This window comes from Miscanthus floridulus, unplaced genomic scaffold (genome assembly GCF_019320115.1).
Source record: "Miscanthus floridulus cultivar M001 unplaced genomic scaffold, ASM1932011v1 os_1022_1_2, whole genome shotgun sequence".
Taxonomy (NCBI): Eukaryota; Viridiplantae; Streptophyta; class Magnoliopsida; order Poales; family Poaceae; genus Miscanthus; species Miscanthus floridulus.
Genome location: NW_027097475.1, coordinates 1 through 26,404, shown reverse-complemented (window position 1 = coordinate 26,404; position 26,404 = coordinate 1). Strand labels below are relative to the sequence as shown.

Below are 26,404 nucleotides of genomic sequence, written 5' to 3'. Positions count from 1 at the left end.
GCTAGATCATGTCACAGTATGATGAGATATTCCTAGAGTTACAGTGCATTTCTTACCGAAATAATTTAATATAAGCAATAAAACAATATGCATAGTCCAAACACATGCTCCATTAGAAGAGAAAGGAGCAAACCTCATGATAAATTAATTCGCATCCACTAGATGCAAATCTGAGGTCCTTAGACTGTCTCCAACGGGCCGAACGCAAATACAGAACGCATTCCTTCTTATAGGTCACGCACAGGGAAAAGCTCCGGGACGCAAAACTTCACGTTTCCAACGACGGACGCAAAAGTCCGAAGGCCGAGCGCGGCCCGCATCCATGGCGATGCGGCTCCTGTCCCCCTCCACGCCGCCCCCACTCTTCCCGAGCCCCGGCCCGAAGGCACCCGCCTCCGTCTCCGCATCATCTTCCTCCAACTCCTCCGTCCGCTTGCGCCGCGCGCGCGGCGTCTGCAGCGGCTGGCGCGGCCGCGGCGGGCGGGTCCGACCGGGACGACGGACGCTTCGAGGGGGAGGCGCGAGCTCTGGATCCGGCGCCACCGTGCGGCCGAGCTCCGGCCCTAGCGTCGATGTGCCCGGCGAGATCTGGACCCACCGCCACCGTGCGGGCGAGCTCCGGCCCCAGCCTCACCGCGTCCGCACCGGCGGCTCTCTTCTCCGCGGGCGGCGAGCGGCCCTTGCCAGCGGCGCTGCTCCTTCACCCTCCGACGGCGACCGCAACCACTCCCCTGCTCCCTCCGATGGCCACCGCAGCCCATCCCCTGCCCGATGCCGCCTACCCCTGCTCCCTCCGATGGCGGCCGGGCGAATCCGGACTCCACGACGGCAGCCGCGCCTCCACCGACCTCCATCGGTCGCTCCTCCCTCTCTCTCTGTAGTGTTTTACGTCGTCGTTCTCGACGACGCTTTTTTGCCTTCTGACTCCGTTGCTACGCAAAATGCCTGCCTTCTTTGCGTCCTCCGTTGGAGCGTAATTTCAGAACGCAAAACACTGTGCACGAGGTTTTTTGGGTATGGGTCACCGTTTGCCTGCGCCGTTGGAGACAGTCTCGTAGTTGTAGCCTCTTGGCATCATCGTACCATGTGTGCTTCGCGCTTCTTTCACAAGGGTAGGAAATATTCAGTAGTTTAGCGATAATTTACCTATTTTGGTTATGTTGTTTATATCTAACACCACTGTGTTTGACTAAGCACCTTTCTATGGATACTTTATTTAGGACTTACTATGCAAAAGAACACACACAAACATTTGTACCAGCTTATATGTTATTAGCCAATAAAAGGACTACTTATTTCTTTTGCATTTCAGGACTACTTATTTCCTCTGCATTTCAAAAAGGAGTACTTATTTATTTTGCATTTCTAGCCCGAGCACGTGCGGGGTTTCTCCTAGTTATATTTGATCTTATATTGCCAGAACATGGCAAATTTTTTTCTAATACTTTTTGAATAAATAAACCTTTCTTTTTCTAATCTAATAACTTATATAAACAGAGGGACTGACAAGGCCCGTTTAAATGATGTTGGACTAAATTTTAGTTAAGTCAGTTATAAACGGACTCAAAACTCTCGACAGCACGAGTAAACACAGTTTAGACTATCTCCAATAGGAAACCCATTATATAACCCAAATCTAAAATAGGTCTACAACACAATATCTATAGCCTCCAACAGAGTAACTATATGAAAGATCTATTTTAGGTGACAGAAGAGGCATAATCCAAATATGAGTATCTTCTCTCCTGTCGACCTAGAAGACCCATTTACAGAAAATGATTATTTTTTAAATTTTATTGTCGAAGAAGACATAAATAGATATTAAACATTTGGCATGTAACGCTAACCCAAATAATAAATGAGCACTCTATTTTAGGTTGCGGTCGTCGGTGAGTCTTAAACCTGGTTTAGTTGGTGAATTTTTTTGGGAAATGGTACTGTGACACTTTCGTTGTTATTTGGTAATTAGTGTCCAATCATAGTCTAATTAGGCTTAAAAGATTCGTCTCGTGAATTTCGTCTAAACTGTGTAATTATTTTTATTTTTTATTTATATTTAATGCTTCATGCATACGTCTAAAGATTCGATGTGAACGGAAAATCTTGAATTTTTTTGCAAAATGAAGTGCAACTAAACAGACACTTAGGCCCTGTTTAGATCCCACCCAAAAACAAAAAATTTTCAAGATTCCCCGTCATATCAAATTTTGCGACACATGCATGGAGTATTAAATGTAGGTAAAAAGAATAACTAATTGCACAGTTTGCCTGTAATTGGCGAGACAAATCTTTTAAGCCTAAATAGTCCATAATTGAACAATTTTTATTAAATACAAACGAAAATACTACCGTAGCCAAAAGCCAAAAATTTTCGGAACTAAACGCGCCCTTACAGCCCCGAAGGTCGAGCGTTCCCAAAGGCTCCAAGGCTCAAAACCTCGCACCGCCGCAAACCCGCACTAAAACCCTAACCAAAACTACCACGGCACCACCACCCAATATATATACTCGCGCCCCCACAAACCTTCGTTCTCTTTCGCCCCGCCCCGCCGCTGCCGCACCGCGCCCATGTCGCTCGACGGCGTCTTCTCGACGGCCGAGGCCCTCGCGCGGCTACTGGCCCGCTGCCCGACGCTCCACTCCGACCCGCGCCTCCACGAGCTCGCCTCGTCGCCGGCCGCCGCGCCCCCCGCCCACGACGACGTCGCCGCCGCGCTCGCCGAGCCACTGCTGCACCCGCGCTACACCATCCCCGTGCTCGGCTGCTTCCTCCCGCTTGCGCCGGCCCTTATCAACCAGGCCGTCGCGCTGCTCCGCGCCAGACTGCACGCGTGGAATGATGACGCCCGCGCCAGACTGCACGCGTGGAATGATGACGCCGCCCTCCTGGAGGATGAGGCCGGGGAGGGGGACGTCCGCGTCGTTGAGTTCTACCTCTCCAGGCGTAGGCGCCTGCGGCTGCACGAGATCGCGTGCCTCGCGCTGGCGCGCGCCCTCGACCTCGCACCCTACTTGCTCAGGTGAAGTGATTAGTGGTCCGCCCATAGCCACTTTTGTACTTGTTTGCACTCCCAATTCGTCACCATTAAATTTTGGAGCAGTGCAATTAACCTGTTTCTTAGCTTGTACTTGCCATTTGGGTAGGCGCCTAATTGACCACAATAACTAGATTTCTGCTAGGCACTGAGCACTGATCATTTTTTTGGTATTATCAGACAGTAAACATTGAGCCTCGCTTGCTGTAAAATGTTTAATTTAGTATGGACTGAGCCATGAAAATGTTGCCACCTCCAAACCGCTGTGTTTAATTTGAATTAGTTTCCTGTGACATGCATGCAGCCTAATTTGAAGTATAGGCATGTTTTAGTTTACCAATTGCACATATTGGGGAAAAGAATAACCTCTCTAGTTGGTGTTATTTGGATTTTCCATCAAGCCTGTATTATGAATCCTGCTTGCCAGGGAGCAGTAATTTTGCTCTTCAAAGTTTGTGAATCTGGCCTTCTGTGGAATCCATGTCGGGTAATGATTTGGGTGGAAGGAGTCCAAACCTACTATAATTTTTTGATTCAAAGCAAATGCCGCAGTTTTCACAGATGCAAGTATCTTTCAGGTGGAACTAAAATATCTGCTGATTTGAGCTTGCACGCTTTAAGCTGCAGTATCTCAGTGGATTAGAAGACCTGGAACCATTCTCAGGATTAGTAGTTACATATGCCAAAAGTTACATGCACTGGTTTCAGTTATCAGGAAATTTACATGTGCCCGCTTTGCTAATGAACCATGGCACACACTGGTTTGGAGCTTTATATAGTTTATTATGGCCCATTGTATCTATCTTATGACAAATTGTTGCCAACTCTTAACTAGTTGAATTTTTGCGCAATCATGGCATGTAAACAAAGATTAGATTTATGTCATGCAACTAGCTTACAACTATTATTTCTGGCAGACCTGTTTTGAACTACTTCAAGTTTTCTCCACCACCATTCCAAAGGCTTCTATGTGCAAGTTTCCCATCACAAGTTACTTCCAAGGTACTTATTGATGTGTCAAATGCATGGCTGCCTCACCTCTCATCTCCACTATATGACCTGCATAACTGCTTTACAGCTTCTCACTACAACTTCAACTCTGCAAGTGATTTTAACTGTTGGATTTGAGTTGTACTCAGACTGTACTTAAACTTAAATGGTTTACATTGTGATTGATACTGTTTGCTTTCAGGAACTGCATTTGTTTCTTGATGCTGCACAAGTATCTTACCGGTTTCTAGAATTGGAGCCCAGAGTATTTTGTGAACAATGGGATTGGTCTTGCTTTTTAGACCTTGTACATTGTACCACTGACTATAGTTTAGTTGGCTGCTCGCTCGATACTGTTGGATTGGACTTGAAATGGTGCACAATACATATTCTTATGGTGGTTTTAAAAGCAAGTGATATGGCTATTGAAAGTTTTGGCCTGGGAGCAGATGACGCATTTAAATGTTTTCTGAGGTTCCTTCTTACTTTCCCTTGTTCTTGCTATTGTTCCTTTTGGTTGGAGACTGGAGAGCACCATGGTATTTTGATAACAATCTGTTATTCCTTTAGGTGGAAGGAGTTTTGCATGGACGCTTCCTTAGAGAAAGCCTCTTTATATCTTCAGAATGACAATAGAAATTCGAAAAGTAGTATAGATGGTCTCACTACTTTGCCTGAATGTTTGTTGGATTGGCCAACAGGAGAAAATCATAGCATTGGAAGGTATGAGCACTTCACCTTTATTTTCCATTGTTCCTTGTTTCTCACTGCATCTGTGTTGCTTACACTTATTTGCGATTGTTTTTTCTGTCAGCCCGTTTGTGCTTACTGCTACTTTAAGAAAGAGTTATGAGTTAGCTTTGATGGCAGTTGGGCAGAAGTGGCCTGTACTTCTCTATGGGCCTGTTGGTGCTGGAAAAACTGCACTTATTAACAAATTGGCACAAATAGTTGGAAATCGAGGTATTTATGATATATGTTTATGAAGATTTATTCAAGTTAAAAAGTGTCTGAAGGTTGTCCAACTGATAGACATGGTTTATTCCCTGTCCCAAAAAGAATGCACATCTCATTTTTCGAGGAGTTAAACTTTTTTTAAAAGTTTGGCTAGATTTATAGAAAATAGCATCAACATTTGTTTCTCTAAATATCTTTATTATGAAAATATATTCCACTAGTAATCTAATGAGTACACGTCACAAATATTACCCCATCCGTTCCAAATTATAAGTGATTTTGGCTTTTCTAGATACATTGCTTTAACTATGTATCTAGACATAGTTTATATCTAACTGCATAGCAAAAGCTATGTATCTAGAAAAGCCAAAAAGTCTTATAATTTGGAATGGAAGGGAGTAGTATATTTTGTATATATTTGGTCAAACTTAAAAAAGTTTGACTCGAAAAGCGAGATGTGCATTCTTTTTGGGACGGAGGGAGTATATGCTTACTGAGCCACATACTTAAATGTGTGAAAGGAGTATGCATAGGAACAATAAGATCTGTTGCTTGGTACTATCCTGTTTATTTGTTCGGTGATATACGCCGGCTGTTGTTGATGGTTCCAGAACTGAATTTTGATTCTTCATATTCCAGAAACATGCAAAGGGAGATTCAGTATGTGCATGTAAATCACATTTTCTGTTTATTTGTTCATATGCTGTACTAGTCAATAGAAAAAAAAGATAGATAGGTTCGTTAGATGATTGATGATGAAATAAGTTTCAATAAGTCGTAGACCAGAAGAAAAGTTCGGTAGGATTGCTATTTTATTGTGGTTTCATATCAAACTGTCTTCTAAGTCACAAGTTGGATAGGTCTACCTAGTTATTCTCGTGATCATATCTGTTTTGCATAGTCCCCTTCCATCATCTGTGTTCTATGGTGAAGTTCCAGCTGAATTCTAACATTTGATGAGTTATTTAGTCAAAGAAGCCCAATGGTTGGAACCTTTCACAAAATTCTAGAAAAATCTTGACTCCATAGTTCTGTTTCATCTTTATTCAATACAAACTTGATGCTTATTGAATTTTTTTGGAATCCCTGATGATGGCATGACACTGTTGATCTTTTATCGATATTTATAGCCATCTTTGGTAACATTGTTATTTAAACAAAGTGCTAATTACTGATTTTATTTGCAGTACTTTTTATCCACATGGATGAGCAAATGGATGGCAGGACCTTATTAGGAAGTTACATTTGCACAGAGAAACCTGGTGAATTCAAGTGGGCTCCTGGTTCGCTTACACAGGTCTGTATAGGAGAGTACTGTTCATATAATCCTCCCATACATGTTAATATCTTTTCATCCTATTCCGAGTAGGCCATTGTCAAAGGGTTCTGGATTGTGTTTGAAGACATAGACAAGGCGCCTAGCGATGTGCAGTCAATCTTACTACCTTTATTGGAAGGTTCAAATACCTTTTCAGTTGGCCATGCAGAGGTAAGACACCTTACTTCTGATTTCTGATGATATTCATGAGTGCCACTGTAATAGTGGTTCTATAATTCACGATTGTCTCATGTAGGCTGTGGAAGTTGCTGAGAGTTTCCGATTCTTTGCTACCATCACAACATCAAAGAATGATGTTTCCCATGATCTGCCAGGTTTGTTCAGTTGGTTTTAATTATATATGATGTAATATTGCTGTAGTGCACGCTACAGAAATTTTCTTAGTTTATACCTGTAGCGGTGTACTAAAAAAATTGATAAGCAACAATAATGATCAGGACTGTTTTGACCACACAGAAACAGCTATATATTTCCACAATCTCGTACATGTGCCGATTCATGTCCTCTGTTTGCTCCTTTGACAGGGAGACTCACATTTAGTGCATTGTGGAGAAAAGTGATGGTGGGAGAACCTAATCAGAGTGACATGGTTAATATAATTAAAGGGTGCTACCCAAGCTTGGAGCCCATCTCCTCCAAACTCATAGGTAGATGGAACATACTTGTATCTTTTTCTACCTCCAGTCACTTCTAGATAACGTTTCAGACACCAAAATTAAAATACATGCAAGTCAAATTTTATGCCTGAAACATCATGTTTATTTGACCAGAGTCCAGAGGGAATAACTAACCTATTGTATGCCATGTAGATACCTTTGAAAAGGTCAACTCTCTTGGATCTTATCAGTTTGGTGGTCTCAACTTAGCAGGAGGTTTATATGATGGTGTTCTGCACAGATTTTCGTTAAGGTGTGCAATTCATAATTCTTGCAGCATATTGCCTGCTATCGATCTGTGATAATGGATACTAATAGTTATCTTACTTCGTAGGGACCTGCTCAAATGGTGCAAGAGAATATTAGGGATCGATCTCAACTTTGAGGACCTCAGATTTGCCTCTAGTGGATGCAAATTAATTTATCATGAGGTTTGCTGCTTTCTCTTCTAATGGAGCATGTTTTGGCCTGTGCATGTTGTTTTATTTCTTATAATAAATTACTTCTGTAAAAAATGCACTGTAACTCTAGGAATATCTCATCATATTGTGACATGATCTAGCTGCCAAAGTTGCATCTTGCAAGCCATGGTAAGTGAAACTGGCAGACATGCAGTGTGAATGTTTGAAAGCTGCTTTCACGGTATTGCTGCTATTCTGCCTTTTGGAATATACTCTGTTCGAAATATACTTCACTTTAACTTCGTCCTAAGTCAAAATTCTCTAGCTTTGATCAAGTTTTTAAAAAATACATTAACATCTCCAACTACAAATAGATGCACTATCAAGACATATTTCATGTGTAATTTAATGGTACTAATTTGATTTTGTAGATGTTGGTGCATGAAAAATAAATAAACTTGGTAAAAGCTAGAGAAATTTGACTTAGAACAAAGCTAAAGTGAACCGTAATTTGGAGCGGAAGGAGTATCACTTAGGGATGTGAACAACTGTTATGACCCATTGACCCTTTATTTTCAAGTTTGGGCTTAAGGATTACTTCGTACACACTGCAGAAATACAAATGCACTGTTATTGTTGTTGTTAAATTTGAATTTCATGGTTTCATTGTGCCCAACGCCTACCAGACGTTTTAAATAATTTTGCATTAATATTTATTCAGAGTTTAAGTAGCTTTAGTTCCACTGTCATTTATAAATAGTACCACCTGTAAATGTTAAATGACCTATATAAAATTTACACTGTTCTGAGAACATGGGAGAATTTACATGTGCTATCTTATTATTATCATTGTGGAATAAAACACCTGGTCTTCCAGGCATCTCAAGCACCTTTGTCTCTTTTTATTTTGTAAAATTCTAGGCTGTTGATATTTTCACTGCCTCGTTATCATCTCCGGAAAAAAGGTTATATGTAGCAGGAGAAATTGCTAGAATATTAGGTGTTCCTTACCGAGGAGAAACAGTGCAACCTACTGAAAAGCCCATCATCCAGGCATGTGTATATTCATTTCTTATCTGAAAATATGTCTTGTTTATTGAATTTTCATATGTTCAACCATTCGTAATTTACAGGCCCGAGATACGAAATTGCAAGTTGGCAGAGTTACATTGCCGTGCTCCGACAAACCCGTAAATAATCATTGGTTTACTTGATGCATCTCTTTGTCAAGCTTTCATTTGTTTGCTAACTCCTGGCTTCAAATATGTAGGAATTAATCCAGAAAGGGCCTTTTGCTGATATTCGGCGCGCATTAGAAATTCTTGAAAGAGTTGCATGTTCTATAAAATTCACTGAGCCCATTCTTCTTGTTGGTGAAACTGGTACTGGGAAGACTACTACTGTGCAGAATCTTGCTGCCTGGCTTAAACAACCGTTGACTGTGGTGGTATGTTAGATCAGTAACATAAACAATCCTAAGCTGGAACAACTGCATATTTGCATCTTTAAAATTTACTGTTGTCACTGAGTTGCATATGTATAAATATAAATGCCATAATTTTCTACCCCTCTACCATGTTAGTGCAGCCTGGACCATCTCTGCCTTCACCACCACCACTGAAATTCGGGCATAACAACATGTTTTATATACAATCTCTCAACTGGAAAATGCCTGTCTTCTAAATATTTGGAAGCATCATATGTTGATAGTTCTTGTTTGTATGCCAACATAACTGTATTTGTGTTTACCTGTTGTTTCGTGCAATGTTGGACCACTTTCAGAATGTCAAACATAGTATTAAGTTGCATGCACCGACCAGTTCAACCCAAAAGCTTAAGCTGATGGGGAGAGGTGGGCAATTCACTAATATTCCAACACTCAACACTCCCCCTCACGTGGTGGCTCCCTCAGGCCTCAGACGTGGAATAGGAGCGAGCAACAATTATTTCATTTAATTGCGCTAACCAGGATTCGAACTCGAGACCTCTGGCTCTGATACCATATTAAGTTGCATGCACCGACCAGTTCAACCCAAAAGCTTAAGCTGATGGGGAGAGGTGGGCAATTCACTTATATTCCAACACATAGAAAGTCCAGAACATGCTGTGTCAAATATTCAAATCACATTGTTTCTGTCTCACAATTTTTATCATTTATAATCTAATGTTGTTTTATTTATATTTTCAGAACTTAAGCCAGCAAAGTGATATTTCTGATCTCCTCGGGGGATTTAAGCCTACAGATGCTCGGTCAATATGTTTTCCTCTTTATATGGAGTTCGAGGATCTTTTTTGTCGGAGTTTTCCTGCAAAGGTGTGTCTACTGCTTGGTTCTCATATTGTGATCCTACACTAAGACATACCACCCTTGCTCCAATTCTGTCTTGACGTTTATTTACCCAATTGTTCACTTATTCAGGACAATGAACCTATTCTACAACATTGTGCTGAGTGTGTAATGAAAAAGAATTGGATAAAACTATTACACACTTTGGCAAGATATGTTGAGAGGGCTCAGAAGCTAATTGAAGGGATTTCTAAGTCTTCAAGTGGTTCAAAGAGAAAAAGGCCTTTGCCAGCCCATGTTGTTTCTGAGTGGGACACCTTCTCTTCCAAACTAAATATAGCTTGTAGTCAAATTGGTTCAGCAACTGGCATGTCATTTCAGTTTGTGGAGGGTGCTTTTATTTCAGCTTTAAGGAAAGGCCATTGGATTTTGCTTGATGAGGTTAACCTTGCACCTCCAGAGACACTTCAAAGAATTGGTGCTGTACTGGATGGAGAGAGGGGCACACTTTGCCTGGCAGAAAGGGGAGATGTGGATTATGTTGAACGCCATCCTTGCTTCCGGATATTTGCCTGCATGAATCCAGCAACTGACGCTGGGAAAAGAGAACTGCCATACACTTTTAGGAACCGCTTTACTGAATATTTTGTTGATGATCTTATGGATGACGATGATCTACGGCTTTTTGTCAGGAAATATCTGGATGGTCTGAATGTTACAAATGGAGTTACAGATAGTATTGTTCGATTTTATAAAGTTGCAAAAAAGGAATGTGAGGAGAGACTGCAGGATGGAGCTAATCAGAAGCCTCAATTTAGTTTGAGATCTCTATCTCACGCTTTAGGATATATAAAGGACGCAGAGAAAAAATTTGGCTTCAGAAAAGCCATTTATGATGGTTTCTGTATGTTCTTTCTTACAATGTTGGATGCCCCTAGTGGAAAAATCATTAAGAACTTAATAGTTTCACTTTTGTTAGATGGAAGAGCGCCACCTAACATTTCTTTTGCTGACTACTTCATTGAAAAGCCTATGCAGTTAGGTGGCTGTGACTCAGATGAATTTTTGCGGAGCTATGTTTTAACTCAAAGTGTTACTGAGCACATAATCAACCTTGCCCGTGCTGTTTATATTAGAAGATACCCTGTTCTTTTACAAGGTCCAACATCAAGTGGCAAAACTAGCCTTGTGAGGTATCTTGCTGCAAAAACTGGCCATGAGTTTGTCCGAATCAACAACCATGAGCATACTGATCTTCAAGAATATCTGGGTACTTATGTGACCGACAGTCAAGGGAAGCTTCAGTTTCAGGAGGGTGCTTTGGTGAAGGCTGTGCGGGAGGGGCACTGGATTGTTTTGGATGAGCTAAATCTTGCACCATCTGATGTCCTGGAAGCTTTAAATAGGCTGTTAGATGACAACAGGGAGCTCTTCGTGCCAGAGCTGCAAGAGACTATATCAGCACACCCTAATTTTATGCTCTTCGCTACACAAAACCCACCTATGCTTTATGGGGGGCGTAAAATGCTGTCCCGGGCATTCCGCAACCGTTTTATTGAAGTGCATGTTGATGAAATACCAGAAGATGAGCTAGTCACGATTTTGGAGCAGCGATGTAGAATTGCTCCCAGTTATGCAAAAAGGATGGTTGAGGTTATGAAAGAATTGCAAACACATAGACAAAATAGTAGAGTGTTTGCTGGCAAACATGGTTTCATAACACCTAGAGATCTATTTCGTTGGGCCAATCGGTACAGGACATTTGAAGGGAGGTCATATGACGATCTGGCGAAAGATGGCTATTTACTGCTGGCAGAGAGATTAAGGGATGACAATGAGAAAGTTGTTGTTCAAGAAGCTTTGGAGCGTCACCTACGTGTAAAACTCAACATAACTGATCTGTATAACTCGGTAATGATCCCATCATTCTATGGCATCATTTTAATTTCGCGGTTTTATCTTGTGCCTGCAAAGGATGAAAGTTATGAGCAAAACATATACATTCATGATCATAATTTTATTGCATGGATGTAGTGGCGGCGGTGGCGCTGACCAAATAGGATGAGGGAAATCTTAACATTTAATTTTTTGTCGGATATATTGTTTTCTAGATGGCTGTGAATGTATAGTGGATGCAGTTGATTTACATATATGATTTTTTTTTACTGGTGCTATTAACATACAACTTAATTTAATCGTATGGTTGCTATTTAGCTCAGTGCACATCCTGTTTGACCAAGCGGTACTAAGTTTTGGGTACCGTTTGCTCGTGCAGTGACCTGACCGTGTCATTTCATCGATGAAAGGGTAGTTTCTTATGTGTCACATCATAATTAGAATTTTAATGCAACATCATACTTTTACATTTGTTAATGGAAGTTTGTGAAGTTTTGCTTAGAAAGGGATTAGGTTACTAATCTTGAGTGGTTCTTTATTCTTGCAGGAAGTCACCCGTGAAGATAACTTATCCCTTGATGCTATCAAACTAAGAGTACGAGATTGCTTTGGAAAGTGAGTTTGTTTCCATTTTTCCATTTTTTTAATAGTGTACTCGTATAGTTCTGGTTCAGATGTATTTTTAATTTTCTTTTGCAGTATCACTTGGACAAAAAGTATGTGGAGGCTATACTTTCTTATTGAGCGTTGCTACAGATCACGCGAACCTGTCCTCCTCGTTGGCGAAACTGGTGGTGGGAAAACAACTGTTTGCCAGGTTCTAAGTGCTGTCCTTGGATCAAAATTACACATTTTGAACTGCCATCAGTATACAGAGACATCAGACTTCATTGGGGTGTGTCACTGTTTCTAAGTTGTCTATGAATCCTGTTTCTCTAGATACCATTGTCTGTTGTTGAAATATGTGTCTCACTATCGATGATCTGGCTGTTACCTGCAGGGATTCTGCCCTATACGTGATAGGTCAAGAATAGCAATTGAGTTCAAAGATCTTGTTGCAAAAATCAAACAGATGAAAATGTTTGTTTATGTTGCAGGGAATGTGGTAAGTTATCTGGTTTCCGGATGTGGTATTTCAACATAGCTTTTGCATTGACTTATCAAAGTGGATTAACTGATTTGTCCATGATTTACAGCCACTTGAAACTGATGTATCTGGAGCTGATAGTGTCATCAGTCATCTGAATGAAATACTTGACAGATACAGAAAGGGAAAATATCTGTTTCCCGAGGTGCCAGCTCAAGATCTTGGTGCCATGGAGCAAATCAAGTTGGATTTGATGCACCTCCACAAGAGGTGGCAGTCAATTTTCCTGTGGCAGGATGGACCGCTTGTTCAAGCAATGAAGAATGGTGATCTTTTCCTCCTTGATGAAATTTCTTTAGCTGACGACAGTGTGCTTGAACGCTTGAACAGTGTTCTAGAACCTGAAAGAAAATTGGTATGCCTTTTCTTATTTATTATCCATTCGTTGTTTTTCTTATGAAGGATGAAGGAAACAGTAGATCTGGGCTTATCTTATGCAAACAAACTAGGCTTAATGGAACCTGTTCTGTTTGGTTACTATATTTGAATCCTTTTTCTGAGTGCTGTTCATTGGTTGTTTTTATGCTTTCCTCCTGTAAACTTGGAGCTCATCTAGATTAAATATCCTCAAATTGTGGGTTCTATAGCAGCTATCTTAGGCCTTATTTGGATGTAGTCGGATTTGCATCAATCCACATATGTTGCGGTGGATTGGAGTGGAACTTGAACTCCACCCTAATTCACCCCGACACATGTGGATTGAGGTGAATCCGACAACATCCAAACAAAGCCTTAGTTTATTTTGTTGTTTCGCTGCATATTATTTTCTTAAGCTTGTAAACTTGGCTTGATTTTTATCTTAATTCTAATGCCTTTTTCCATCTTAATGCCATGCATGTTGTTGAATGGATATGGAAGGCCACACCAATTATAGTTTATTAACACATAAAGATATGCTCTGATTGCTTCAGTTAGAATAAATATATGGCGGGATTTTGATGTATAGGGTGGATTAATAATTTACTTATGTGGAACTGTATGCGTGAATTCTCCTGCACATTAGATGGTCGGGACTAGGCCCCTCATTCAGGAAGTGGCCCCTTCTATCTATATGAAAACGTTTAAACAATGATGGAGATGGACCATTTGCACTAAAAAGTAGAATACGGAGGTCACACAAAAAAGGGACAGAATTGCAATGTCGGAACCTAATAATTATGAGTCAGATTGATGAAGTTGTGAACTTGACTAGTTTCAGGGTCCTGCAAACTTAAACACGTAACTTGGTTGACATAAGGTGTTTTTGGGAAAGTTTGCTGTTTACGTGCTCTGCCACACAATTTAGTCGTTGGAAAGCCTTCTAATTAGTTGGTCTCTTCATTTGTAAGATGTCACTAGGAGCCCGGACACTGTCATGTTCTCCAATATTTAGCTTTACTTTTTCTATCTAGACCTTATTAGAAAAAATATTATCATATATGGAAGTAGGTTTAATGATAGACCTACTAGTATCATTTCCTTGTTCCATTGCTTCGAAGGTACCTGTCTAAGTAGTGAGCCCCTCTCTATGCACTGTATTCCCTCCTATATCCAAATTTAGGCTGTTTTAAGCCTTCCCAACTTTTCAAGTGTAGGAGGTTTTAGAACTTCTATGCATCTTTTACCCTTTTCTTCCTTCCTTGCTCCTGCTTAATAAATGCTACCACACTCATAAATGATCGAGTAATCTTTCTCATCAATACATAATAAATTAAGTGCACTAAAATCATTTGATCTACTTGACTACTTCCTTAATCCTTGATCACAAGTTCAAAATGACCTACATTGGAATCAGAGGGAATAGCTATAGGATTAGTGGCCCACTGTGCAAAGAAAAGTATATTCAGAATCAGAGGTCATTTTTCTATCCATATGGTTAAACTTATTCTATACAATTCATTTTTATTGAATATTTGCTTTTTTAATTGCTGAACTTAAGTTCTATGTATATTTATATGTGCTTTTCTACTGTTGTAGTCATTGGCTGAGAAAGGTGGTTCTGTGTTAGAGAAGATTGTAGCACATCCAAACTTCTTCATCCTTGCAACGATGAACCCTGGTGGTGACTATGGAAAAAAAGAGCTTTCTCCTGCATTAAGAAATCGATTTACTGAAATTTGGGTTCCTGCTGTTACTGATGTTGATGAACTTAAGAGCATAACTTTTGGGAGGTTCACCAAAACTGACTTCTCTTGCTTTGGAGATTGCATCGTTAACTTCTGGAAGTGGTTCAATCAATTGCACATCGGAAGAACACTCACGATACGGGACATGCTGTCGTGGATTTCGTTTATAAATGTGACTGAGCAAAATCTTGGGCCAGAGCAAGCTTTGATACATGGCCTGTTTCTTATTTTGCTTGATGGGCTCTCATTAGGTCTAAATGTTTCTAAAACTGAGGTTACTGAGATGAGGAATACTTGCTTGTCCTTCCTTCTAGAAGAACTGCAGAAAGTTAAGGGTAAGGCAGTAGATTCATGCTTGAATGATCTAAATAATTATGGCTGGGGTGACAATATGAAAAAAGAAGATATAGATCATGGTTGTTTGGAAGGTCATTTTGGCATTGCACCATTCTATATTCCTGAAGGCCATTCTGCTTGTAAGCAACAGAGCTTTGAAATAAAGGCGCCCACGACCAGTAAGAATGTCTTGCGAGTTTTGCGCGGTATGCAACTACCTAAACCTCTTCTTTTGGAAGGTAGTCCTGGAGTTGGAAAAACAAGTTTAATTGTAGCATTAGCTAAATTTTCTGGTCATGATGTTGTACGGATAAATCTATCTGAACAGACAGACATGATGGATCTTCTAGGTTCAGACCTGCCAGCTCAAGGGGGAAATGGAATGGAATTTTCCTGGTCTGATGGTATTCTTCTTCAGGCTTTAAAGAATGGAAGCTGGGTTCTTTTGGATGAGCTCAATCTTGCTCCACAATCTGTCTTAGAGGGTCTGAATGCCATTCTGGACCACCGTGCTGAGGTCTTCATACCTGAGCTTGGTCAAACTTACAAATGCTCATCATCCTTTCGTGTCTTTGCATGCCAGAATCCTTCATCGCAAGGTGGTGGGCGGAAAGGCCTTCCCAAGTCCTTTATGAACCGCTTCACCAAAGTTTATGTTGATGAGCTATCTGAGGAAGATTATCTGGAGATTTGTAAATCACGATTTGAAACAATTTCTGAAAGTTTCATCCAAAATCTTATTCACTTTAACAACAGGCTGTATATGGATACCATGGTATATAGGAAGTATGGTCAACAAGGTTCTCCCTGGGAATTTAATCTACGTGATATTATCAGGTCTTGTGAGATGATGCGTTCCCGAGATCCTATGAAGGATGACTGTTTTTTAAATACTGTCTATCTTCAAAGAATGCGTACTTTGGTTGATCGCCATGAAGTTGTTAAGCTTTATGAGGAGGTCTTTAAGAAAAAGACGAGCATTCACCAACCAAAAATGCTCTATGTTAATCCACATTGCTTGGTTGTTGGAAGTGCCTCTATTGAAAGAAATCACATCCAATCATATAAAGTGCAAAACAATCAACTCAACATATTTCCAGGTGTCCTTAATAGTCTTGAAGCAGCCATGCACTGCATCCAGCAAGGTTGGTTGTGCATTCTTGTTGGACAAAATTCAGCTGGTAAAACATCATTAATCCGCTTGCTGGCTCAGCTTTCGGGAAATACGTTGAATGAGGTGAATCTGTCGTCCGCAACTGATGTGTCAGAATTGTTGGGATGCTTTGAGCAGTATAACTTCTTTAGGCACTACAAAGCAGTTTTATCAGAAGTTGAGCATTACGTTGATGTGTATTTCAGCCTGAGTATTGATACAAACTGGAAGAGTTTTGTTGCAGAAGGAAGGGGTTTGTTTACAAAATGGTTTGAATTTGTGGCTGAAAAAGGGCACTCATCAATTAGGACTTCGAAATTCATTGAAATGAGTGGGAATGCATCTTTGCCTTCGTTAAGCTTGCTTGCTGAAATAGTTGAGCAGATAAAGTGTGATCTGGAAAAGTTTGACTTCCCTGAACCATTGACAAAAGATGGTCTTAGTAAAACACTGAAGTCCATCAACAACTTGCAGCAGAATGGAGCTGCACACCAACCAGTTAAATTCGAATGGGTTGCGGGAGATTTGATCAGGGCCATTGAACGCAGTGAATGGATTGTTTTGGATAATGCAAATTTCTGTAACCCTACTGTATGCTCTCTGCTTCTCATGTACTTTGCCTTTCTGTCCTGCTGCTTGCTTTTGCTAATTTTACCTTTTCCTTTCGTGAATTCATTTAGGTACTTGATAGGATAAACTCCTTGGTTGAGCAAGAAAGGTCTATTGTAGTCAATGAGTGTGGTCTTGTTGATGGCAATCCTGTAGTTATCAAAGCCCAGCCTAAGTTCAAAATGTTTTTGACAGTAAATTCAAACTATGGTGAAGTTTCAAGAGCCATGCGAAACAGAGGAGTGGAGATCTTTCTGATGGACCAAAGTTGGAATCTGGAAGGATGCAGCAATGTGCCTGTGGACGGCGAACGGAAGGATGTGATAAGATTTTTAATCTCTTGCGGAATACCAAGAATGGAACTGGTCTCGTCTATGTGTGAAGCACACATGCATGCAAAAGCTGAAGGTTCACGTGTTGGTATAAACATTACCCTTCTTGAAATCACACGCTGGGTTCAATTGTTCCAACAACTGATTATTAAAGGAAATCAGTTCCTTTGGAGCCTGCATTTGAGCTGGGAACACACATATCTACCATCTTTGGGTGAAATTAATGGATCTAGAATTGTGGAGGAAGGAAAAATTAAAATTTTGAATAATTTTGATGGATCTGAAATTCTGGCAAGAAACTTTAGGTTTTTCACTGTTTTTGATGGTTATTATTCAACTGGTTTGCATTCTGGATTATCTTTGTCCTTGCCGGGTGGTTGGCCAATTGAGCAAAAACTAAGGGATTTCATTTGGTATTCAAAAGAAACTTGCGTTATGAGGAATTGCATGTTTCTACAGTCATTGGGTGCCCAATATGCTGCTTATCAGATAAGCAGTTTGAAAGATAATTCATCATTGTTGGGTGATATTAGTATCGTCCACCAATCTATTCTTCCTGCTACAAGCTTACATGAATTACAGTTTCCTACGGTTACTGGTCAGAGTGTCAAAAATTGTGTAACTGGGGCATTCAATTCATACTTAGCTGATCAGATGCTTTTCTTTGCTGCAAACTGGGTAATGGAGCAATGTACTGAAAACGATCGTGAACTGTATGCCATATGGTTTAATTGGTATAACTGTCTGGTCCAGCCTTATTGCAACTTTTTTGAGAGCTATGAGTATATTCTGAAGCAAGAAAGTGAGCATCCTATTTGGCATAGCATCCTTGAATGTTACAGGAAAATAGTTGACCATCACAAGATCGATATTGTAACTCAGCATATTCCATTACTTTCGAAGAAGTTGCTGGATATGGCTGGTTGTGATAGCCTGAAAGCATGCCAGAACCGGCTGAGTAGTGCGTTTGATGCTTTGAGCTTGTTGCGGCTTACGCTGCAGCAATGGCAAATTGAGACGAAATGTCCTGATCTTGCTGTTCTGAAATGTACTTTGTTGCCAGCATTGAAGTCCCTCAGATGCTTAGAGGGCGAGGTACTTAAAATGATTGTGGAATTCCCGAACCTGCTAAAAATATACTCTCGCCTTCTTGATTACCACAGATCAATATGGAAAATGATGATTGCATCTCAGTTAGAGGGACTACCGATTGTTTGGAATCTTTTGAGGAAAGAAATACTGAAATTGCCACCAGAGTTCCAGGTTGAAGTTGGCGTCTTTTTGGTAAGTTAGCATCCGACCATTTCTTTTCTTCTCTTTCTGATACTACAATTAACACCAAATTGACATCTTGTTCAGATGGAAAGTGTTAATCTCAACAATCTACATAATCTCAATTTTCAATATGGAAAACCAACTTTGTGGGTTTATGGTGGTCATCCTCATCTGCCATCATCTAGCGAGATATTTGACAAAATACAAGAACTTTTTTCCTTCACAGCAGATGTGTGGCCAAGGAAGAATCTTTTGAATATAGAACTTGATGGTATTTTCTTTGAGCATGTGTTTTGATTGCTCAATTCACACCCCATCTAGAATATATGAATATAATTGCTACCTATTGCTTGCAGATAGAGAACAACTGACTGATGCTATGCTGTCAGCCAATCAGGATCTTAGACTCCTTGCAGTGGAAGGTAGTCACATGCAATTTTCTTTTTTGTTCTGCCTTTTCTCTCTTTTGCCTGTTGGGTTTATCTTGGAACACAATTAACTGTTCTGTCTTTCGTGCCTCTAGCACAACTTCATTTAATTGTGCCATGTTAGGTGTGCTTACCTCATCATCCCTTTGTTGTTAACTATCTTTACGAATGTCTTGTAGACTTTGATGGCAACTTTCCTTTCTGATTACTTTTCTCTGTGTGTCAAGGTGTCTCTATGGCTTGTATTGCTACAATGAAAACTGAGGAAGATGTTTTAACTGTGGGCCCCCAATTGGATGAAGTTCACAAGGTTATTCTTGTACCCATGTAATGTTTCTGACATCATTTCGTCTAACCTCCTTACGATTTCATTGTATTTTGTTCATGTAGAGGCTTGTAGGAAAGGTTAACTTTGTGAGGGGTAATCTTGGATTATTGTCCAAGACATCAGTGCCTGAATTTAAATTCTGTTGCTCAGTGTCCTCTGAGATTTTATGTAACATTTATGGTTTCAAGGGCTGGCTAGCAAGTCTTCCATTGCTCAACTTGAAGAGTTTAAACTTGGATACCCTTTTACTTCAACAGCTATGCAAGTGCACACAAAAAGATTCTTCTGAAGCTCATGAGGTCTGTCTGTTAATAATTTTTTTGTTTCTGAATCTCATTTATTAATTGTTTCCACAGTTTGGTGCAAGATCTGATAATTTTGAGTGCTAAACTATAACAAAGAAGTGGCATGCGGATTTTCATGTACTCTTTTTGAAAATGTTTATTTTGTCTAGCACGGGAGTACACTAGGTCGTGTAAACTAGCTAGAGTTAAGTGAACAGGATATTCATCATGGTAAGTATTGGGAATATACTGAATATGAGAGAATATATAATGCAGATACTGATCAATATCAAAATGAGGAACTTTTGAGATCAAAAGAGAAAACTCATTCGATCTACATGCATGCATTTTTATTCTGAATCATGATCACTGAAGAAAAACTATAGGTCCAATATTTCAGAATGATTGAAGATTTTCTATTACCGGACAGATTCTTGTGAATTCTGAGTACCTGCTGAAGTATGCTATGGATTACTCACTGGGTTCATCTTCAAGATCTCCTCTGGACTATATTCAACATCAGATAATTTGGTGGATTTGTCATGACTGGGCCAAAGTTGATAATGGTAAAAAGGCAACCTTTGTATTTTCTGACAAAGCTTGTCCCATTTTCTGTTGTAGCTTACAACTTGATACGAGACATGTGATTTTTTGCAGTGCATTTAAAGGTTGCTAGCTGTATTCTTGAAATGTGGTACAACTACCACTCTTCCTTGTGGACTTATTGCTCAGGAAGCCCAAAGGTCTCTCTTGAAAACCCTCACATTTCTTAGTTATATATATACTAAGACAACCATGATACTTTCCTTATATGATTTGCTTCATTTTCAGAGTCTATTCCCAGTCACACATGATGATTCCTGTGACCTGGCACACCTGACAAAAATGGACGCCATCAATACTATTATGTATGCCTAGATGTTTATTTCTTATGGAGTGTTCCTTTTTATGGCTACTGCATGGAGCATGATCTTCTGCTCATTTAGTGGCTATTGCTGGAAACTGAGTAACCTGATGATGTTTAACCCTTTTGGTTAAGACAATCCCACAAACTTATATTATTGTCTCTCTCTGCAGCCAGCAGGATTTATGTGTGGTGGATTATCTGAAGAATTGTGTAATGCTCAAAGTTGCATCTAGAAACCTCTGGGAAGGTGTTTCGTGTTTGGGAAACTTCATTTCTAGTCTGCACTCTGCTGCTGATTCCCTATTTAAGCAGGTATTGGTTAATTTATCTATATTTTGTGTTGAAGCTGCCTATTGAGTTGTCTATTCTGAAATCTTGCAGATTATATTTGTCCATAGGAAGTATTTCAAGAAAGAGGACTACAACCAGTTAGAGTCTGTCCTCTTCCAACATTCGAGACGTTTTATAGAGGTTTGTGCATCATCCTCTGATGTTATTAGAAAAGGTTTAGGGTTAATATGTATATTTTCTTAAATGTTACTTGTATGTCACCCTGTACATGGTCCGGTTAATACGGTCTTTGGTTAAAACCCAGTCCAACCCGTAAGAAATGCTATGCCGCGGTTTCGTACCCACGGGTTGAACGGTTCCCACGTGTAGCGAGCAGCGATGCAGCCGTGCGAGGAAGCCGTCGCCGCCTGCACCTTGCATAAACACTCGAACACCGTCTTGCTTCCAAAAGCCATTGCGGGAGGATCAAGCCCCGCCGGGTAGGTGACGGAGGTGGAAATCAAGGCAACTTGTGGCACTTCCCCCACTCCACCCCCAATCGCCCGCTCTCGCATGGCCGCACCGCCGCCTTCGTCGTTGCAGGATGTGAAATTCAGGCTCTCCCACCTTTCTTGGCCTGCAGCAAGCTCCGGCCAGTGGTGTCGTGCCCGTGCTCCAGCTCCAGCAGCGCGCCATCTGCCACGCGCCCGCCGCGCTAGGAGAGAGCGGCGCTTTGCCGGCCTCAGCCGAGATTGCAGACCGCCGTGCCGGTCTCATGTGGCTCCTTGACCGCCAGGCTGTCACTGATCTCGCCGAGATCACCTCGCTGCTTCGTGGAGGACGCGCATGGCCCTAGCAGTGGCCGGTGGAGGTGGCGTCTCGTTGTCGACCAAATCGCAGGTGGCAAAGACAGATTCATTTGGAGGAAGAAGATAAGCTGACGCCTGACGGGTTGGGCGGTGTGAAACCGGTGGAAACCGACCCGTGTTGTGGCCTCCGGATGCGGTTTTCCATGGGCTGGTCATGGGTTGGGTCCGGTTTCAAACTGGACCATGTACAGGGCTACTTGTATGGCCGTGAAATATAGAATCACTATCAACAACACAATATATAGATGATTTTGCAAGTTTGTTAAGTTTTCAGATATTTGTATTTTTTTTTGTTTTCAGAGGAAATATTTTCTACTACCAAATAAGCTATTGAATGCTTACTAGTAGAAGTCTTAATTCAGCATACTGAATATTGGTTAACCATGTAAATGAACTGAGTGTATGTGAGCTAAAACTAAAGTAATTAATCATGTAAATTAATACTTGACATTGTGCTGTGTGTATGGGAGCTAAAACAGAAGCAATTTGCAACAAAAGGAGCAAAGCACAATGTCACGGATGTGCTGTGTAGCCTTGGTTCTGTTGTTCTGGTATCAAATTAAGAGTTCTCTAGTTCTATATGATGCCATGTCTATGATCAATACATTCCATTCTAAATGGATTGTTTAGATGTACAATGAAAAATGTGGTATTCCTTTTTTCTTTTGTAATTTCTTGTTAGTTTGTGTGCAATTTTTGCTGACAAGTAAATCTCTGTAGATAGCACTAACTCTTTCATATTATAATCTATTTGGTTCAGCTACCTTTGCTGATGCTTCACATTTTCTTGACCCATTCTTCTCCATTGCAGAAAGAAGATCTGGACACCATTTGTGCTCTGTTATCATCCTCAACCCATGGAGTATTGGCTTCACTGTTAAAGTCAGATAAACTCATAGAATCCTTGCTTATGGACTTGTATTCATCCTACTCCCGTGGTATTCCTTTTTATCTTACTCCACAGGATTGGTTTGTCATTTGATGTCCCTAAAGTTCTGTAATTGATGATTATATTTTTGTTATCATCCTACACTCCTGGTAATTCATTTTTACTTCTATTCCACAAAGGATTGATTTGTCATTTAAAGTACCAAAAATTGTTGCCATTTTGGTACAATATATGGTTATGTTGAATGATTCAGTCATGCACTACTCTGCTGATTTGATATTACTGGATTTAGATGTAACCATGGGATATAGAACCACCTATTACAAGTCTACTGTACTTGTTTCCCCTCACCATGCAGAAGGTTCTAGTTTATGCTATTTTTGTTGCTTACGTTTTCTGTTGTTTCTGATAGTTTCATCATTTCGTGCAGACTCTTTATTGCATACTGGAGCTGCTTGGGTGCGTATTGGAGAGTTACGCTTCCGGTTATTGTTGAGCTCCTACAGTCCAGACCCTACATTTAAATCTACATACAAGCATTCACATATTGTGGAAAAAATTACACTGGTGAAGCTTGAGGAAAAGGTAAAACATCTCTAGTTACCTTGGTGCATGGCTTGAAATCTGTATTCCGAATTGTCAGTTTCATATACATAATTAGATGCAAGGAAGAACATTTTTGTTGAATACGCATGCAAGCAAGAACATAGATGCACCGTGGCTTGTATCATCAATTGAGCTATGTTTTTTCGATTATCAATTGAGCTATGTGGCATGTATCATCAAATTGATATTCATCTTTTAAGAAAGAAAACCAAACTCTTCTGAAGAAAAGGGAAAAGACTGGCAAATTTATGTCTGCTGTGCTGTTACAGGTTCGTCATGATTGTGAGGAATTAGCTGGTTCTAGCTCCCCTGAAGATAGCTATGACAACACGTTATTGCAATCGCTGGAAATTGATGAGAAAGACACCCGAGCAAAGGTCCTATTACAATTATACATCATCCATTTCCCATTTCTTCCTGTTCATTTCTGCATTCTGATATTTTATATCTCCAGTCAATTAAATATGACGTTCTAGATAGGGGAAAAACTGTTTGTTTTCTGCTAGGTTCCTTTGTCGCAAATGGCGAATTTATTTGACCGGAGGTAGCAGATATGAATTCTTTGCATCTTGTGAGCTTCTGGTATTTTTGTTGTTTATTTGGTGAAAGCAATGGAATTGAACGGGAAAACAATAGATTGATCTTGGGGCTGTAGGTGTAGGGTACGGGTGCATATAAAAAAACTCGACATGTGGGGGGTAAGACAGCCCCCGAGTATTGCATTAAGGAGAAGACCTTCTCACGTTGGTCGAGAAAACCCTTGAACCCCTGCCCCACCTATACACAGTGGCACTGTAGCCTATTTGAGAACGACCACGACCAGGGCCGGACCTTAGACCTGTGCTTTGGCGTAGGACGGACGAGGGGATTTTTTTTAACCCGAGCCTGAAAATTCGCTCCCACGGGGAATCAACTCAGCTAGAGACTGTTTCGCACAGGATGATCTAGGGTTGGTTTATGCAAGTATGACCACCGTAAGATATGCTTGCCTACTTGTATTATATGACTAACAATCAATTTATAGAAAACCATAACTGGCTACTGTATACCGGAGGGCCTAGCTGACTATCTGTTCAGCACAAGGAGAACGCCAATGTTTGCTGAGCCCGTGATGGCATATGCCCACCATGGGGTTGTAGAAGCCTGGAGGAGGTGCCGACCAGTGGCCCGTGGCGCTGGCCACAAGGGCCAGAGCGGCTGGCGCATGAATGCTGGCTGGGGCCACTTGGAGAGCAGGGGCGGCAGACAAGGGTGCCAGAGGCGGACGGTTCTCAGGCCACATGTGGATGGACTTGGTCCACGGGTTCTAGGCAGGCGGGCCGGACCCTGGGCCAACTGCTGCATCCTGCTTGCTTGCCCCTGCCTCTGCGCTTCCCACGTTTGTCGCCACAGCCAGAGTTCCTGGAGCCGTTGCTGCTGGTGGTTGATCCCCCGAGCCACTGCTGGACGGCCACTATGCTGTATCCCGGGGGGTGCTGGACTTGGTGTTGCGCGGCAAGCGGGCATTGTCACCAGCGCCAGTGCTGGTGGAAGCAAGAAGGGGTGGAGGAAGGCGTGGTCAACCAATGCGCCACGGTAAGTTCTTTGAGAAGCAGATCAGCGCGGGCCTCCGGAAAGGTGCATACCAAGAGGGGCGAAGTGCTCGTTGATGCTGCGGATCAAATGCAATGCAAGCAACCATTCAGACCCTAAGATGTTCTGTGCTTGGTCAGGATACCTTTGGTGATGGCGATAGTTACACTTGTTATATTTGTTCTCTCTTGAAGAAATTTGTATGTCTGGTTGGTGGTTATCTTCAGAGAATGTACTGAACCATTTCGATTGATCATCAGCCAATATTCGATTAATGCAGTCTGTTTGTGCTTGAAATGGAATGGAGAACTGGTGGGCTTAACCTTGTGTGCATTTTTGCAGGTTGTATTTCGTCCTCGACAATCTAAGCACAAGAGTCTCATTGCTACATGCCTTGAGTTTGAGGACCGCCTGTCTGAGTGCAAGGACTTGTTAGCTAACTTAAATTGCGAAGGACTTGGACAACTAGCGGTTGACAGAGTCTGCAATTGGCAGGTGCGATTTTTTGGTACTGATTTTGTGTCTTCTTGCTGAGAGCCTATTGGCCTATTTATTCTTCTTTTACTGCTGGTAACTGCAGCTGATTAGCTTTGCAATCATCTTGTGGCAGATAACATCCATGAACTTTATCAAGAGGCTGACAGAAGATTATAGGGAATATGTTGATTTGATCCGGCCAATTCAAGTTGCTGTATATGAAATGAAACTTGGCTTAGCAATTGCTCTATCTGGTTCTCTTCAGAGGGAGTATTTGAAGAAGATTAAAGAAGAGGATATTAATAGAGTTCTTGTATGTGTCTAGTTTTGCAGCTATATTTCAAACATAAATGATTCTTCCATTAATTACTATCAATTTCTAAATATATGCTTATTTAACTGTGGACTCTGGTATAGGTATAGGTATATAGGTATTGGTAATAGTAGGTTGAATTTGATAAATTGTCATAGTTATGTATTAATTTGATGCTATCCGTTTTACTACATTTGTTTGTAGATGTTGCAAGGAAGCAATACAATGCCCTTGGCTAGTGACGAGCTCTCATTGACTTCATGATGCTTATATTTCTTTTGTTGCCATTTCCTTTGTGTAGGGAGCAATTTATGCTTTTATGCAGTTTCCCTCTGGATCTTTTACTGAAAGGGTTGTAACTGACGCGACTGATGATCTTACAAATTATACAATTACTGACCAACTAGGAACCCTATACAGTGGTTCTGGAGATTTAGATATGTTGAAGAAGCTTGCTGCTGTGTCAAGTCAGTTGAATGTTGGTAAAGTGGCTGACAAAGTGGTTAGTGCATCTATTTCTTCTTGCTTATATTCAATGTCATTAGCTTCTTTAATTATATATATGGATTTATTTATCTGGAGCTGGCTTTCAGCAATGTTTTGTGTACTAATTTGCAGAAGTCCCAGTCTGAGATGCTTGTTTCAGTACATCATATTTCTTTAGTAAGAACAGCCGATTGTGTCAGTTGCTCCCTTGTCATGGATAAGTCGTCTTATGTGGTATGCATTTTCATATCCATGTCATTTTGCTTTATACTCATAACATAAAGCAAGTGAGATCTCTTACCAGTTTCTCTTTCCAGTCATTGAAGGATACCTTTGATCATTTTACAAGCATGTGGATCAACATGAAATATCATTTGAAGGCTAAAGAAAGCGATGATTCTCAGTACTATAAGTTCAAATCGCGAATGATCAGTATAGAAGACATCTTTAAAGAAGA

The 26,404-nt window shown here is 40.8% G+C and overlaps 1 protein-coding gene across 1 annotated transcript; it reads left to right on the top strand.

Annotated features, from left to right (window-relative positions):
* Window positions 1-2,506: 2,506 nt before the first annotated feature.
* On the top strand, window positions 2,507-26,396 carry LOC136533631 (midasin-like; the record flags this gene model as incomplete). Its single annotated transcript, XM_066526180.1, has 39 exons — window positions 2,507-3,020; window positions 3,953-4,037; window positions 4,228-4,499; window positions 4,596-4,748; window positions 4,840-4,988; window positions 6,170-6,279; window positions 6,352-6,471; window positions 6,557-6,635; window positions 6,846-6,968; window positions 7,131-7,230; window positions 7,312-7,408; window positions 8,300-8,431; window positions 8,512-8,568; window positions 8,649-8,825; window positions 9,567-9,692; window positions 9,798-11,576; window positions 12,109-12,176; window positions 12,261-12,456; window positions 12,562-12,666; window positions 12,758-13,063; window positions 14,665-16,893; window positions 16,983-18,527; window positions 18,603-18,789; window positions 18,875-18,940; window positions 19,174-19,256; window positions 19,337-19,573; window positions 19,989-20,124; window positions 20,216-20,301; window positions 20,390-20,466; window positions 20,636-20,777; window positions 20,847-20,936; window positions 22,416-22,542; window positions 22,924-23,078; window positions 23,369-23,476; window positions 25,014-25,166; window positions 25,282-25,461; window positions 25,763-25,963; window positions 26,080-26,181; window positions 26,265-26,396. Coding segments are annotated over exons 1-39 (10,722 nt in total), but the record flags the coding sequence as incomplete, so codon positions are not given.
* Window positions 26,397-26,404: the final 8 nt, after the last annotated feature.